Source organism: Thamnophis elegans, chromosome 9 (genome assembly GCF_009769535.1).
Source record: "Thamnophis elegans isolate rThaEle1 chromosome 9, rThaEle1.pri, whole genome shotgun sequence".
Classification (NCBI taxonomy): Eukaryota; Metazoa; Chordata; class Lepidosauria; order Squamata; family Colubridae; genus Thamnophis; species Thamnophis elegans.
This window is the reverse complement of record NC_045549.1, coordinates 66,827,796-66,843,825: the sequence shown is the minus strand read 5'-3', so window position 1 is coordinate 66,843,825 and position 16,030 is coordinate 66,827,796. Positions and strand designations below refer to the sequence as shown.

Genomic DNA, 16,030 nt, shown 5'->3' with positions numbered 1-16,030 from the left:
TTGCTCCGGAAGTTTTATGCTGCTTATCCCGACAAGCCTTGACTTTTCTCCTTTCCCTCTCTTGTTTGTTTGTTGTTTGTCTGTTTTGTGTGTTTTGTTTGTTTTTTTTTCCAGGCCTGACAGCCTTTTTTCCGGGGGACGGCCGGATGTCAGCTTCTGCTTTGCTGCTGCTTCAGCTGCCATGAAACGGGAAGGGGGGGGGCTTGTTGTGGGAGGGTTTTAATTGATGTGCTGGAGGTCTGCTGACGGAATGTTCCAGGGTGTTCCAGTCGTCGGGGTGTACGCATGCGTACGTGTTTCCCGCCTACATCAACGGCCTTCACATTCCATCTTGGCCTGTCTTTTTGAAGTTGTCTCACACCTGACATTTGAGGGACTTATGATTGGACTGGAGCTTTGATCCTGTGGGGGGGGAACGGGCTATGCTATATATCAATTGCTTTCGCGCCATATTATTCAGATCTTGCTTCACTACTGCTCGCTTACCATTTATAATTAGTAAAAGTACTTTGGATTTCCAACCCATGGAGTCTCTTGGTCTTCTTTCCTAATTATGGAATGGAGTGGGGCCTGACATCGACTCTAATTCTACTCTAATTCTATACTTTTACTCTTTTTTGCTCTACTCTAATTCTACTCTTTCCTACTCAACTCTACTCTAATTCTATTCTAACTCTACTCTACTCTAATTCTACTCTTCTCTAGTATACTCTACTCCTACTACTCATACTCCTACTCAACTCTAATTCTACTCTAATTCTATACTTTACTCTAATTCTACTCTTTCCTATTCTACTCTACTCTAATTCTACTCTAATTCTATACTTTATTCTAATTCTACTCTCTTTTGCTCTACTCTAATTCTACTCTTTCCTACTCTTCTCTAGTCTAATTCTACTCTACTCTACCTCTACTCTTCTCTACTCTACTTCTACTTATACTCCTACTCGACTCTAATTCTACTCTTACTCTATTTTAATTCTATTCTTTCCTACTCTGGTCTGCTCTAATCTAGCAAGTGGCTGAAATCGAGCCCAAGGCAAAGGGTGCGATCAGGTCTGCCGGTGCCAGAAGCGGCTGTTGGAATTCCTACAGCACGAAGTCAGGGGCGATCTTAGCACCTTCTTGCCACTGAATCCATTCCCTGGCGCAAATGGCCCATGGCTGGGAGGCTTCAGGAGCCGCGCAAGCCAGCCTCCGCCTTGAAAGGCATCCCTGGGGACCCAGCAGCGGAGGAAGAGTTGACGTCTGGGCGCAGAACGAAGGGCAAAAGCCCCGCCTTTCTCCCTTTGCTCCTTTCTTCCCAGGCCCTGCAAGGAGACCCATGCGCCTGCACCCCAAAGGGAAGGAAAGCTTAAGCCACCTTTCTAGGGGACTCAGGCCGAGCCCAGGATCAATCCTAGGCTGGTTTTCCTGGGAGTAATTTCAAAGTAAGCAAAAGGCAAGGGAGGGACTCATTTCGAAACGGTTGATTAGGCTTAGACTACATTGGCAATAAGCTTCTTCCTCTCCTGGGGTGGGGAAAGGGGAGAGTTGAAGTCCACAAGTCTTAACGTTGCCGAGTTTGAAGACCTCTGTCTTAGAGGAAAGGTGGTCCTCTTAGGACTGCAAACCGGACCCAGCTTTTCCTCGAAGGATCGCTTCGCAACGCCAAGTGGCAAAACGCGGCCCCCTTGGAACCCGTGCAAGCAAAATCACGCTAAAAGAGACGCGTATTTTAAGCCTCTTCCATCAGCTTTGCTCGCTTGTTCAGGATTTGGAGCCTTTCAATGAGGATGGAAGCCAACCTTACTTTCCCTCCGCCCTCCCCCACTTCAACAGCTCGCACCTCCCTCCCCAGTCGAGTCTGGACTTTGAAGCTAAGCAAGGCTGAACTTAGGATGGGAGACCGCGTGCAAATCTAGAGCGGAAGGCTTCCAGCTCTGTTGTTCTGTAAACGTGAGAGTGGCAGCCTCTTGCCCACGTCTGACACGCAAACGGTCGGATTGCATCCAAGCACTCCGTGGAAATCGAGAGGCTGATTTCCCTCAACTCCACTTCTACCCGTTGAAGTCCGTTGTCCACTAAACGTCCCAAAGGTGCTTTCCCCCCCCCCCCAAGAGGCGCCTGGACTTTCTCTGGTTTTTCTTGGAAGACCTTCTCATCCAAGAAGCTCAGAGCTGAATGAGGATGGGAAGCGAAACGTCTCCAGAGGGGGGAAAAATAGAGAAAGTCCAGGCGCCTCTTGAAAAAAAAGCAGGTTTGGGACAACCTCGACCTGGATGGCTGAGAATCTCCCACATAGACATTCCCAGTAAACGGGAGGTGAGAAATCCCATAGACAGTGTTCACTTCAATCCTTGGGGTTATACTTCGATGGTGAAGGCCTCCTCCTATTTCCTTTTGGCCTTGAGTGAAAAAGAGCGAGCCATTTGATCATTTCAACCAATGGAACCTAGTCGAGTTGATCGGACCCCACATTTTCTCAGAGGCAAAGCTCGGCGTGATCAGGATTCGCTCCAAAGTTAGAGAGAGGGAGGGAGGGAGGGAGGGAGGGAGGGAGGGAGGGAGGGAGGGAGAGAGAGAGAGAGAGAGAGAGAGAGAGAGAGAGAGAGAGAGAGAGATCAGTGCTTCCTGCTTCCCAATAGACTCCTTTCTATCTTTGAACTCTGGTTTATATATGGAAAGGCATTGTTATCCAAACTCTAAAAGGTTACCTGACAATTTCACTGGATGGGGGAAAGACGGAGCAGGGGAAATCCTCTCTTGATGTACCATTTATATATCAAGTATAAGAGAAAGGCAGAAAAGGATTCCAGACTTCGCTGAATACACGAGAGCGAACTGCGACACGAAAGAAAAATCTGCGAGTCATTAGAAAAGGGAGAAAGGCGATCTTTGGCGCCTACGTCGCTGATGAACGCGTGTCTCTGGGTGGGAACGCGTGTCCAGACGAGCAAAGGAGCTTGGGGATTACCTGAAGGGGGGAAAAAAACATGTCCCTTTTTATCTTCAGAATTAGAGCGGCAGAGGATCTCAAAGATCACCGCTACTTTTGCATTCCTATTCTGCTCCACCCGTGGAAACGTCCAGACTTGAAACCACGAAGCCTATCCTATTCACTCGGATGTAACTCCCATTGAAGGGGACGCGGTGTCTCAGGGGCTAAGAAGCTGAGCTTGTCGATCAGAAAGATCGGCAGTTCAGCGGTTCGCATCCCTAGCGCCATGTAACGCTGTGAGTTTCCCGTTATTTGTCCCAGCTTCTGCCAACCTAGCAGTTCGAAAGCACGTAAAAATGCAAGTAGAAAAATAGGAACCACCTTTGGTGGGAAAGTAACAGCGTTCCGTGCACCTTCGGCCTTTAGCTGCCCACATGACCACGGAGAGGTCCTGGCTCTTCGGCTTTGAAACGGAGATGAGCACCGCCACCGCACATAGGAACCTAGAGGAGGAACCTTTACCTTTACCTTTAACGCCCATTGAAATCAAAAAGGACCTTTGTTCCCATTGGACGTGGATATGGAATCTATATCTGGGGTGTCATCAATCAAGCCGCTGATTGAGAGAGGCCTTTTGTCCAGAGCGATGGGGCACCCCAATAATTACATCGCGGCGGGCAGGACAGAAGAATCCGAGCAGGGGGATGGACTTCTCCGAACTGCTTCCCCCTCAATCTGGTACCCAAATAAACTGAAGGACATTTCCCCTTCAACCCGACCACCTCGTCAGAAAAGGCTGTCCTAAACACTCAGCCTGACTCCTCCGCCCCCCAATACGGCACCCCCTTAAGAGGTCAGGGAGGCGAGCCATAGGATTGGGTTTTGAAAGCCAAGCGATTTTCCGCCGGATCCCCTAGAATCAGACCGTAGCCCGGAATTTCTCCCTCGTTATAGCCGCACCTGTGTAGTATACACAGCGGTGAAAAGACGCTTCCGTGGCGCGGTTCCTATCACCGCCGCCGCACATCACGGGGCGGTTAAAAGAGAGGGGTGGGCTGTATTTGGACCACCGGGAGAAGTTTGGTTAGTTTGTCACTCAGGATTTATTTTGGGATGGGGGGGGAAGAGGGGGTGATTTAGTGTACTGTGTACTCAGTTCCTTTCTGTGCGGGGCGGGGCGTGGTGGAAAGGCAGACGTCGGTAGCTAAGGTGAGCGCAGTCTGGGCATCGCAAGTCTATTGGTTAGACAAGCAAAGGAAAGAGGGCAGGGAGAAGCGTTGGGATGGGGGGAAAGCCCATTGGCCTTGAATCTAACCGGGACTGGCGGCGTTCCCACGAGCAGCGGCGAAGTTGTAACTTTGCCGCCTCCCGGGCGCTCTTGCAAAGGGGGCAAAGGAGCGCGGAGGGGCCGCCCCTCGCGAACCCCCAATGAATTAACAAAACACACAGCCGCCTCTCGCTAAGCTTCCCACCCACCCCCCACCCGCTTTGTTTCGGGGAGGGACGGGGGGGGGGATGCACTGAAAAGGCTCCCAACAAGCGGCTTTTTGGAGGCGCGCCGATTGCCAGGCATCACGTGCGTGAAATAGTTACTATAAATCGCTGCACCGGGAGTAGGCGGTGGGGCGGGGGGGGAGGGGGGGAGAAGGAGATCCAGGGGAGGTCTAGCGAGAAGAAGAGAAGGAAAAGAAGGGGAAAAAAAGGGGGGGTCGCTTTTAAGACCAGCCCTCTCGTGAGCCCCGCTTTGTTCGCTTCCCAGCCATAAGCACCTTCCGAGCTCGCCCCAGGGACTTGGAGGAGGCGAGCGGCCCCAGAGAGGAGCCCCGAGCCCCTGTCCGCGATGTCGCGCTCCTTCTATGTTGATTCGCTCATCGTCAAGGACGCGGCGGTGGCGGCGAGGCCGGTGGTGCCTGCCCTGCCGGAGCCGCCCCCGCCGCCCCCCGGCCAGGACTTCCTCATTCCGCTGGGCGTGCCGGCGCCGCTGGTGATGTCTGTGGCCGGCGGGCCCGCCTGCCCGTCGCGCAAGAGCGGCGGCTCCTTCTGCGTCTGCCCGCTCTGTGTCACCTCGCACCTGCACGCCACGGCGCGGGCGGGCGCGGCGGGCGGAGGCGCCGCCGCCGCCGCTTCCCTCCCGCTGCTCAAGGGCCACTTCGCTCCCGGAGGAGCCGGGCAGGGCGGCGAGAGCCAGTTCTGCCCCCGGATGAGCCACGTCCAGCAGCAGACGGCCCCGCAGCAGCAGCAGCCACCCCTCGGCTCGGTGGCATCCGCGGCGGCGGCGGCGGCGGCTCAAGCCTTAGCCCACCCACCTGTTTGCGCAGCGGCCGCCTACGGCATGAGCGACCCCCGGCGTTTCCACTGCCTCGGCCTGGGTAGGTCCTGCTGCCCCGGGCCCTGGGAGGGAGGGAGGCTGGGTGGGCAATCTGCGCTGCTTCAGCTCCTTCGGGACTCTCTCGGAAGGGTCGAGCCTCCCTCAAACGCTCTCCCGAATTCCCTTTCTCCCCTTGCCAACCGGCTTAATTTCCCCAGGGATCTAAGGAAAGGCTCTTGGTTCCGGCGGGGTCCTTTTGGGATCCCATATGGAGATCTGGGAACTTTCGGATCAAGATCACCGGGCTAGGAAGGCGCTCTTCTCAGGTGAGAAGCCGCTCCTGGGGGAGCAGGCAACTTGACGAAGTGAAGGGCTGCGCAGGAGCCGCTCGGGACTCCTGCCTTTCTCTTCCTCCTTGAGCCGAATTATCCATTAGAACCAACAACCAAGAATAGGAAGACCACTTATCCGGCAGGAGGGCTTTCTGGACCAAGGAAAAACGAACAATCCAGGATCCAGGTCGTTTGGATTCCAAACCCCATGCGTCCCAGCCACCCTAGGACCTATACGCTTCCAGCGTTATCCTGGAAGGGCGCCCTGCCAGAAGATACTTTTTTAAAACGAAGCATGCCTGATTGCTCCCTTCGAATTACTCCAAACTTCTAGTTTAGGAGACAGGAGGCGGTGGGTTTTAAAGTGGGAATCTCTTTTCTTGGGACAAGGAAAGGAATCCGCGTAATCTCCATATGAGAGGGGGAAAAGCAGGGAAGAGATGGGGGAAACACACGCACCCCTTTCCCCTCCCGGTGCGCCATAGCAAAAGTCGCACCCTCCATAGCGAAACGACGGGTGGGAGATGCGGGCGAAAGTCTTCATTCAGCCCCGGGGCGACTAACTCGTAACTTCCACGGCTGAGGCGGCGGCCTTAGCCAAATCGATCGCAGGGTTTTCAATCCATCAAGAGGATTGTGGGGAGCCTCCACGTTCAAAGGCATTCATTCTCCCTCTAATTGACAGGAGTTGGGAAGCAACAACGGAAGACTTGGGAATGTGTGTTGTGTGTGTTGGGAGGGAAGAATTGGTGGGAGGGGTGCGTCCCTGTCCTGCTGCCGGGTCCTGTTGCTCCAGGTGGGCGGAAGTTGAAGGGGAACGTAAAGGGATTTGGGTTCCTGGATGCCAGGAAGAACAGGTGGATGGCGGAAGGCTGGAGTTAAGATTCGCTTGGGCTTTTTTGTTGTTGTTAGTTGCAAAGTGGTGTCCGACCCATCGCGACCCCATGGACAACGTTCCTCCAGGCCTTCCTGTCCTCTATCATCCTTTGCAACTAACATTGAAGCTCACACCTGCTGCTTCAGTTACTCCATCCAGCCACCTCATTCTCTGTCGTCCCCTTCTTCTTTTGCCCTCCATCGTTCCCAGCATGAGGCTCTTCTCCAGGGAGTCCTTCCTTCTCATTAGGTGACCAAAGTCTTTGAGTTTCCTCTTCAGGATCTGGCCTTCTAAAGAGCAGTCAGGGTTGATCTCCTCTAGGACTGACCGGTTGGATGGCCTTGCAGTCCAAGGGACTCAATGCAGGAGTCTTCTCCAGCACCAGAGTTCAAAGGCCTCCATTCTTTGGCGCTCAGCCTTTCTTCTTCTTCTTCTTCTTCTTCTTCTTCTTCTTCTTCTTCTTCTTCTTCTTCTTCTTCTTCTTCTTCTTCTTCTTCTTCTTCTTCTTCTTCTTCTTCTTCTCCTTCTCCTTCTCCTTCTCCTTCTCCTTCTCCTTCTCCTTCTTCTTCTGTAAAAATATTTCTTTTTTTCTTTCCATATGCATTGACAAACATACATTCTCATAGGTAGCTTCTTGGCTTTTTAACCGGGCTTTTTTTTTCTGGCTTACCCCCTGCAGGAGGTTCGGACGGCGCCGGTTCGCTGCAGAACGGCAAGCGGATGCGCACGGCCTTCACCAGCACGCAACTCCTGGAGCTGGAGCGGGAGTTCTCGGCCAACATGTACCTGTCCCGGCTGCGGCGGATCGAGATCGCCACGTACCTCAACCTGTCGGAGAAGCAGGTGAAGATCTGGTTCCAGAACCGGAGGGTGAAGCACAAGAAGGAAGGCAAGGGCGCCCAGCGGAACACCCACGGCGGCTGCAACTGCGCCGGCAACCCGGGTCGCTTCCCCAGATCCGAGGACGAAGAGTCGTTGTCTCCGGCCTCGGCGAACGAAGACAAGGAGGTCTCCCCGTTGTGATGGGGACTCCCCTCCGGACTGTAGCGCTCTGCGGACAAATCGCCGTGGCCAGAGCCCCCAGCCGGACACTCCCGGATTCGAAAAAGACGAAAACGATGCAGATTCCCCCCCCCCCTTGGTTGTTTTGATCGGGCCTCGAACTCCGGGTGTTTGCCTACCCCAAACAGTTGCTCCCCCAAACGCAGGAGACCCAGATCCCGAGCCCGACTGCCTTGCCCACATCAACGGCGGAGGAAATCGGTGGCAGCCTCATTCACACACACACACCCCAAATTAGGAGAGAAGTTTTAGGGGAAATCAAAGAGTAGAAGAGAAGGAAGCTCGACTAAAACCTGTTTGGTACCGATCTTTACCTGAAATGGGAAGGGGAAGGTTCTTCTGGAGAGTCGCTTGAACGCTCTGGTTTGTAGGGAAATAGTTTTATATCAAATGTATATTTATATTTATTTAAATAAATGAGGTCGGACCAGAAGTGGTGGGGGGGGTGGAATCTGCTTTTTTTAAAAGAAAAAATAAATAAAGAAATTGCAACAAAAGTATCCTAAACCAGCAACTTTGTCAAAACAGGCTTTGTAAAAATAAAAAAAAGGAAATATTGGCCTTTGTAGAGCAGTGTTTCTCAACCTTGGCGACTTTAAGTCCTGTGGACTTCAACTCCCAGAATCCCCCAGCCAGCTCTGCTGGCTGGGGAATTCTGGGAGTTGAAGTCCACAGGACTTAAAGTCGCCAAGGTTGAGAAACACTGTTGTAGAGAACTCTAAAAAACTGCAGATTTCTCCCTTTTCGGTTACCCCTGGAAGGCTTTTTCTATTCATGGAGCGCATCTCCTTCCATCCTACAAAGGCCCTTGCTTTCATCTGTTCAGGTGAATTATACTCAAAGGTCTTATACTCAGCCTGTTCTGAAACTGCTTAAAGATAGATCAGACACTACTTAAAAATGGGGCAAAACTGCTTGATTTGGTGGTTTCTGCAGGAGATGCGTAAGCACCAAATTTTTTAAAAAAGAAACCAAGATGGTAGGTAGCCTGGTCCGATCAAAACTTCATTTGTTCTTTTTTAAGCATGCAACATCTGATAAATCAGGCCACTGTGGTCACTACCAGGAGTTTTTGGAATCTATCTCACATTCTCCATTTTTGATTCAAAGTACAAGTGAAGTAGCTGCACTGTCCCCATTTCCCAGGCCATGTGGGATGCCCCCTTTCAAAAGAAGTAGAAGGGACCCTTCAGAAGTAGAGGGTGCCTACGGAACCTCTCCCCTTACAAAGCTACTCCCATCTTGGGATATCTAATATAATGGGAAGGAGAAATTACTACATTCATGAAAATGTTTAATCACATTCTATAATCCAACTCGGTGTTAGATTACTTTTTCCTAAATCTAGAGGTCAGAAAAGGCTGGTCTAGTCCATCGCTGTAGCTTCCTCATCTTTAATCTTCCTATGCTTTTCTTTGCCATCATTTCTCAGTGCAGAATTAACTCGCTAGAGTCACTGAGAAGAGCAACAGATCCTTTCTTTAAAACTTTAATTCAGTTTGAACATTCCAGATCTTGTTGGATTTGAGCCCTTCACATATCCAACCACTATGGTGAACAGAGATAATAATTCAATTCAGCATCCACAAGGCCCCTTTTTGGACAGTGGCTGGACAACTCCCATTTGGCCAGTATGAGAAAGGATAGTGGTCCAACCTCTGGATCTACACTACAGCTTCAACAAGGGTTACCAGCAAGTTATGAGGAGACAGCTGTGCTCTGTGTCTCTCCCCAGTAGAAAGCCAATTTAGATGCCCCTGGGCACACATCCAAAAGTGGTGTTTTTTTTGTCTCATGGTCCACAAATTGTGAACTTATTTTCTGGCTGGCAAAACTCTTTTCTAAATAATAATCATGTTCCCACTCTGGCAACAGCAGACAACTAATTATCGATTATAACTTAATTACATTAAGTTGAGCCATATATAAGAAAAGCTTTCACAAAATTTAATTCAGCCCATAACTTGAGGCTATTCCTTCAGCAGGCATTTCTCTTCAAGGAAGAACCATTTCTCAGTGATTTGAATTACTTTTCTCTAATAATTTGTAATATTATTTACAAAATGTAACAAAGTCAATGGGGTTTACTTGCAAATAACTTTCAATTGGTAAGTATCTGCTTTTTAATCTATGGTTTGCCGAACCATAATAAAACTATTCAGATTATAATTGACACCAATTAGTCATTATCAAACACTTTCAGTGCCTTTTGCTTTAGTTGGAGATTGTTCAAAAGATTTACTCCTTTTTTTATAGCAATAAGCATGACAGGGAGTGTAGCTTGAATGAGCTATTGAAACAGTTGTCCATTTATATTCCTCACTGCATATAAAGAAACTTTGATAGAATACAGTTATGAAACTGAATGCTGGATTTAATTACTATAATTGCAGGCTGCTTGGTCAAAAATAGGAATCAGGATTTGCATCTACTACTTAGTCAGTTGCTGTAAGCATTCCTAAATGTGTTTGGAAGGAAGATCTTCCTGGGAAAGCAGATTTCAACTTTACTGGTAGTGCAACTGTGCTAAAAGGCCAACCTCATTAACAATGTAGAGTCTTAACTAGGCAGATTTTATGTTTTCCCTCCACAGAAGAAATAAGCTTCCTCCAAATGTGCTTTTGAAACACTTTGAAAGGAGACCTGGCACTGATCAGAAATGGCTTGATTAACTGAGATCTCTCTACGGATCCCTACTGGTGGTCCAAAGGAACCAGTGAAAATCTAGATGGCTCCCAAGTATCTTTACAGTATTTGTAAATAGGGTCTCCGTAATCAGTGAGTTTAAGAATGCATCCATGTAAGCCATCATTGAAATTCGGATTTTCATGACTGAGAACCACTTGATGAATGAGGGAATTACTGTATTAAAATAAATCATTCTAGTTTTTACAGAGCCATTGAAAATGATTTCATCTTTAAAATCAAGTATCTCCCAAGGAGATTCATCTGATGATTTCATGTAGCGTTGTTGGTGCCAATATGAAAGTGCTTTACCCTTGCTTTTTTTTTTTCTGGGATACCTGCACACAGCTCTCACATCCAGTCTAGCTTGGAGACTGCAATTCCCTAGGCCATCTCCCATCCAAGTTCTAACCAGAGCTGATCCTGCTTAGTTTTCCAAGGGCAGTCATTTGTGATCTCCTGTATTAGCTGGATTAATTAAAAAAAAAACTTCCTTTGGTGTTGCAAAATCTACCTATTCAGAGATAAACTTCTATTCAGGACATGCATTTTCAACTTGTGGAAAAGAAGTCACTCTGGATTTATGAAGGGGTGACAAATTCAATCTGCTGGGGAGCCAAAGTTGGCACTGCTTTTTAATATCTGCTTTCTCCCTGACTAGCAGACCAAGATAGATAGAAGGACCCTGAAAGGCAGGAGGCGTAGTTCAAACCGGCCAATAAAGAAGGCCTGTCACTTTAAGACAAGAAGCAGAGGAGCACTTTGATGACTTTGTATTAAGCATCCCAGCTCTGAGTAAGTGACTCCTGCCTGGCTCCCTTGAGGCCTGGAGCTGAAAAGCAATTCAAGGGGATGACACTTCAGGCAAAGCTGCCTTAACCAGGGCACTCCAGGAGGAAAATCCGCTTAGGGAAAGAATGGACTTGGATGGGGGAACTTGACCTGCCGGTTTCATTGGGTTGTGCTTCCCAAAGTCAAACAAAGTGAGGGATTCTGAGTTGTACAATAAAGAGGGATGCAGACCCTCACATCAATCACCTGTATAGGATGGCTTTGGACAGGGCGGAAATCGAATGCAGCCTTTAAGCAGATAGTGTTGTGTTTTTTTGGGGAAAGAAGGAATACAAATACCTTGGTTTTAACTAGTTTGGGGATATCAGATCTCCTCTACTGAAACTCCCAAAATTGCCTTTAAAAAGTGCTTTTGGAAATTTGGCCTTAAGAAGGGAGAGCTGAAACACATAGGGATTTTTTTCCTCACTTCTCCTTTCTTGTTCATGAGGGCCTTTTAACTTTAAATTTGGAAAGGGCCATTTTTCTTTCCTTTCTTCCTCTTCTCTTCTCCCTCCTCAGCTAAAGAAGTTCAGATGTGTTGCAGTTCTATTGCTCACCACCTCTCATTCCCAGGCAGGTGGATTGGTTTTATTCACCCTTTCCTCCCACTAATCAAGTTTAGATTCCAGGTCCAGGGCCATGATTATTGGTCTAAGGGCAGCAGTTGGTCATCACTGGATTGATATAAAGCCTGATTGTATCAACACTGTTCATTCAGAAGATGCCAAGAATTGCTAGTGAGGAAATGCCCCAAGTATGCTTAATGCAAGCTTGAGACTGTGCACAATGCAGGTATGTGCCTGCAAGGGAGGGGAGGATATGCCAAAAGTAGAAAGTGAAGAATCAATGGATTTATGCAGAAATGTGTGAAAGATCTAATTTATGAGAAAAGGGATACATCAGTGATGATGAGAAAAGAGGAGATACCGCCACACAAGGGAGGGAATCAGGAATGTCAAAGACAAAAGGACGTTAGGGTAAATTCCATCTTTCCACGGCCAGGATGAGGGTCTCATCATCTAACTGCAGAAAGGATATTATGGCAGTAATTGTCTACCATATTTATCTCTAATGAACAACAAGAGAAAGAATGCAAGCTTTTCTGTGATCCGGAATAAAGATGAACAGACCGATGTGAGAAATGACAGCATGGATAGATTCATACATTGCTCTATAAATGCTGTTCCAATTGTGGCTTGTTCAACGAGCCACAGAGGCAGAGTTCAATAATCATGCTATGCAATGGTTTAAGCGGTATAAAAATTAGGATGGCTGAGGGTAAGGAATGAACTTCCAGCCTTGTGGCAAAAACCAGCAGGTGTAAGAGTCTGAGAGTGGAAAAAAAGCAAGTGCAAAGGCATTCACGAGAGATGATGTTGTGAACCAAGTGACAAAACCAGTATAAAGGAAGGGTGGATGTCACTGATGGCAGTAAAAATGATGCAATTAAGAAAGAATATTAGTGAAGAAAGAACAGGAGCATGCTGTAGAATCACATTAGCTTCTTCTTTCCGAAACTAAATGGCAAAATTGGAAGAAAAGTGAGTGCTGGTGGGAGAGAAAAGCATTCCGTGTGTGGAGAGAAAGGTCTCCTTTTGGGAGTCTTGGGCAGGGGGTCCAAAGGGGGACACCTTCTGGCCAGGTCACTTCCCCCCTTGACAGGACCTGCAGGAACCTTTTGGCAGGCAAAGGATTAAGGAGCTGAGGTCCAAATGCACAAGGGAAAGGAAATTGGCAGTTAATTTGGCATCTTTTTGAACCAGGGAGGCAGGTGAGGCACACCAGGTCTTTCAGAAAGACCAGGCAATGAAATACATTGATCAATGTATTCATTGATACAATGAAATACATAGAGCCAAGGTGGCGCAGTGGTTAAATGCAGCACTGCAGGCTACTGCTAGATCAGCAGGTCAGCGGTTCAAATCTCACCGGCTCAGGGTTGACTCAGCCTTCCATCCTTCCGAGGTGGGTAAAATGAGGACCCAGATTGTTGGGGGCAATATGCTGACTCTCTGTAAACCGCTTAGAGAGGCCTGAAAGGCCTATGAAGCGGTATGTAAGTCTACTGCTATTACATGTATCCATGGGATTATTAATGGGGAGAATTTTGGAAAAGTCTCTTTTCCCTGAGGACTTAGGTCATGAAGGCAGAATAGCAGTTAAACAAGCATTGAGGAGCTGCATCCAACACACCGTCCTGACTCCAGGTGTCCACACAACCAGCAGAAAAGGAGGAAGAGGAGCAGGTGGCAGCTAATTGTTATCCGCCAATGATGGTTAGTGGTGACTCCGCCACCCGAGCAGAGAGCCAGGAACCTGTGAGGTGAACTGCTCTTATCTGAAAGGGCGCAACTGAGCCAGATGTGTGTCTGATTTCCTGGAGGTGTGGTTGTGTACAGGTAGTCTTCGACTTATGACAATTGAGCCCAAAATTGTGAGACATTTGTTAAGTAACTTTTGCCCCATTTTATGAGTATTCTTGCCATAGTTAAGTGAAAGAGCAATCCAGTTAAGTGAATCTGACTTCGCTTGTCAAAAGGTTGCAAAAGTTGATCTCTGGACACTTCAACTGTCCAGAAATATGAATCAGTTGCCAAGCATCTGAATTTTGATCACATGACCAGAGAGATGTTGCAATGCTTATGTGAAAAATTATCATGTCTCTTTTTTCAGTAACTTGAACAGTCACTAAACAAACTGTTAAGTCAAGGACTACCTGTACTATTGCGCCCTCCACATCTGATAATGCTTATCAAGAAATAATCGAAAATACTTGTAGCTTTTAGATTTTGTCTGTGGTTTGCTCTCCAAGCTTGTTTCAATTTAGTTTCTGAACATTTCATTACCAGACCAGTTAACATCAGCAGCAGGATTTTCTTGTCCTACAGGTAGTTGACATAATGGTTTATTTAGTGACCCTTCAAAGTTATAACGGCACTGGAAAAAGTGACTTATCACCATTTTTCTCACTTATGACTATTGCAGCATCCCCATGGTTACTGGTACATGGCTCACATTTATGACTGTTGCAGTGTCCTATAGTCATGTGACCCCCTTTTGCGACCTTCTGACTACAGTCAATGAGGAAACCAGATTAGCTTAACAACCATGCTATTAATTTAACAACGGCAATGTTTTGCTTAATAAATGTTCTGAAATTTCTTTGCAGGATAAATTTTAGGCTCAGCTGTGGTCGTAAGTTGAGGACTACCTGCATGGTCAATTGGTACCAATAAAGGAGAATATTAGTAGCTCAGGATTGAAATGAGGGGTCCTTGGTGCTCTCACCAGGGAGCCGAGGTGGTGCAGTGGTTAGGGTACAGCTGTTATCTGCAGTTCAGCAGTTCAAATCTCACCGGCTCAAGGTTGACTCAGCCTTCCATCCTTCCGAGGTGGGTGAAATGAGGACCCGGATTGTTGGGGGCAATATGCTGACTCTGTAAACCGCTTAGAGAGGGCTGAAAGCCCTATGAAGCGGTATATACGTCTAACTGCTATTGCTATTGCTATTCTTGAGCTTGCTTGTTTTCTTGCAGATGCTTCATTACCCAAACTAGATAACGTCATCAGTGCTATCCCAAAGGTGCCTTTTTTTTTCAAGAGCCAACTGCACTTTCTGGTTTTTCTTTGAAGACGTTTCGCTTCTCACCCAAGAAGCTTCTTCAGCTCTGACTGGATGGTGGGGAAAGTGGGAATTCAGTCAGAGCTCAAGAAGCTTCTTGGATGAGAAGCAAAACGTCTTCAAAACAAAAACCCGAAAGTCCAAGTTGCCTCTTGGAAAAAAAAAGCATCTTTGGGACAACCGTGACCTGGATGCCTGAGAAGCTCCATAGATCATCAGTGCTAGTAAAGAAGGCTGCTTGCTGTCACCTGTAGCACAGATGATGTTACCTAGTTAGGTAACGAAACGTCTGCAAGAAAACAAGAAAGCACCAAGCCCCGCCCCTCCCAAGTCGGTCCCGTGATTGGTGGTTTATTTGGAGCCATATTTAAATCCTGAGCAGCTGATTGGTTCTCTTGTCGATCGGTCGTTGGAATGGTCTAGTTCAGTGTTTCTCAACCTTGGCAACTTGAAGATGTCCGGACTTCAACTCCCAGAATTCCCCAGGCAGCGAATGCTGGCTGGGGAATTCTGGGAGTTGAAGTCCGGACATCTTCAAGTTGCCAAGGTCGAGAAACACTGGTCTAGTTTCTTATCAAGGATTTGTTCTTTCAGTGGGGGGGGGGGGGTGTCTCGCAGCGGAGCTTTCCGCGCTTTCACTTTCAAGCGGCCTAATAAAAAAAATTTTTTTTAAAAAAAAAACGGGACTTGGAACAAGGAGCGCTTCAAAAACCCTCTCAAAACACGAGCAGCCGCGCGAAGTGAGCTTCGGGAGCCCGAAAGGGTGCCGTCTCCGGGGAGGGACCCGGGGTCTGGCAGGCGAAGGGGGCGAGGCGTGCAAATCAGCTGCAGCGAGCGAAAACTTCGCCTCAAAGCGGCTCCGCGGCCTTCCCGCCCTTTTGTCCCTCGGGGGTGGGGTGGGGGGGGGGAAAAGAGAGAGAGAGAGAAAGACGGGCGGTGTTCTGCATGACAAAACCCAATTAAGCTCGCTATTCAGGAGCGTTGCAGCTGGTAACCCATTGGGAAAGTGTGAGGCGACGCGAATATATTAGGGGGGGGCGGGGAGGCGGCAAAAAGTTTATCCCCCCCCCCCTTCCCCGAAAGAGAAGAAGGGCCTCTCCCACAACAACTTTCGCCTCTTCCCACGTTGAAAAAAGGGCGCGCTCGTCACGGACCGAGGCGCCCGCGGGAGGAGCCGCCTGCCTCAGCCCTGGCAAAGGCGGAAAGGCGCTTCCTTGAGGGAAGGGGGAGGGAAAAAAATCCGTCCTCCCGCTTGCCCCTCAGCGGCTTTAGAAGGGAGAGGGCGCCAAAAGCCCCCTCAGGTCAGCGCCAGCCTGGCTAATTTCTCCCCTCAGGAATCCGGCAACGGGGGGGGGGGATGGGGGAAGAGGGGTACGTGCGCACGCAAGGG

General features: G+C 48.6%; 1 protein-coding gene across 1 annotated transcript; it reads left to right on the top strand.

The window, feature by feature from the left end:
• The first annotated feature begins 4,760 nt into the window (after positions 1 to 4,760).
• On the top strand, positions 4,761 to 7,498 carry GSX2 (GS homeobox 2). Its single transcript, XM_032223889.1, has 2 exons — positions 4,761 to 5,289; positions 7,117 to 7,498. Exons 1-2 carry the CDS (start codon positions 4,761 to 4,763, stop codon positions 7,458 to 7,460), a joined length of 873 nt encoding a protein of 290 aa, XP_032079780.1. The 3' UTR covers positions 7,461 to 7,498.
• The last annotated feature ends 8,532 nt before the right edge of the window (positions 7,499 to 16,030 follow it).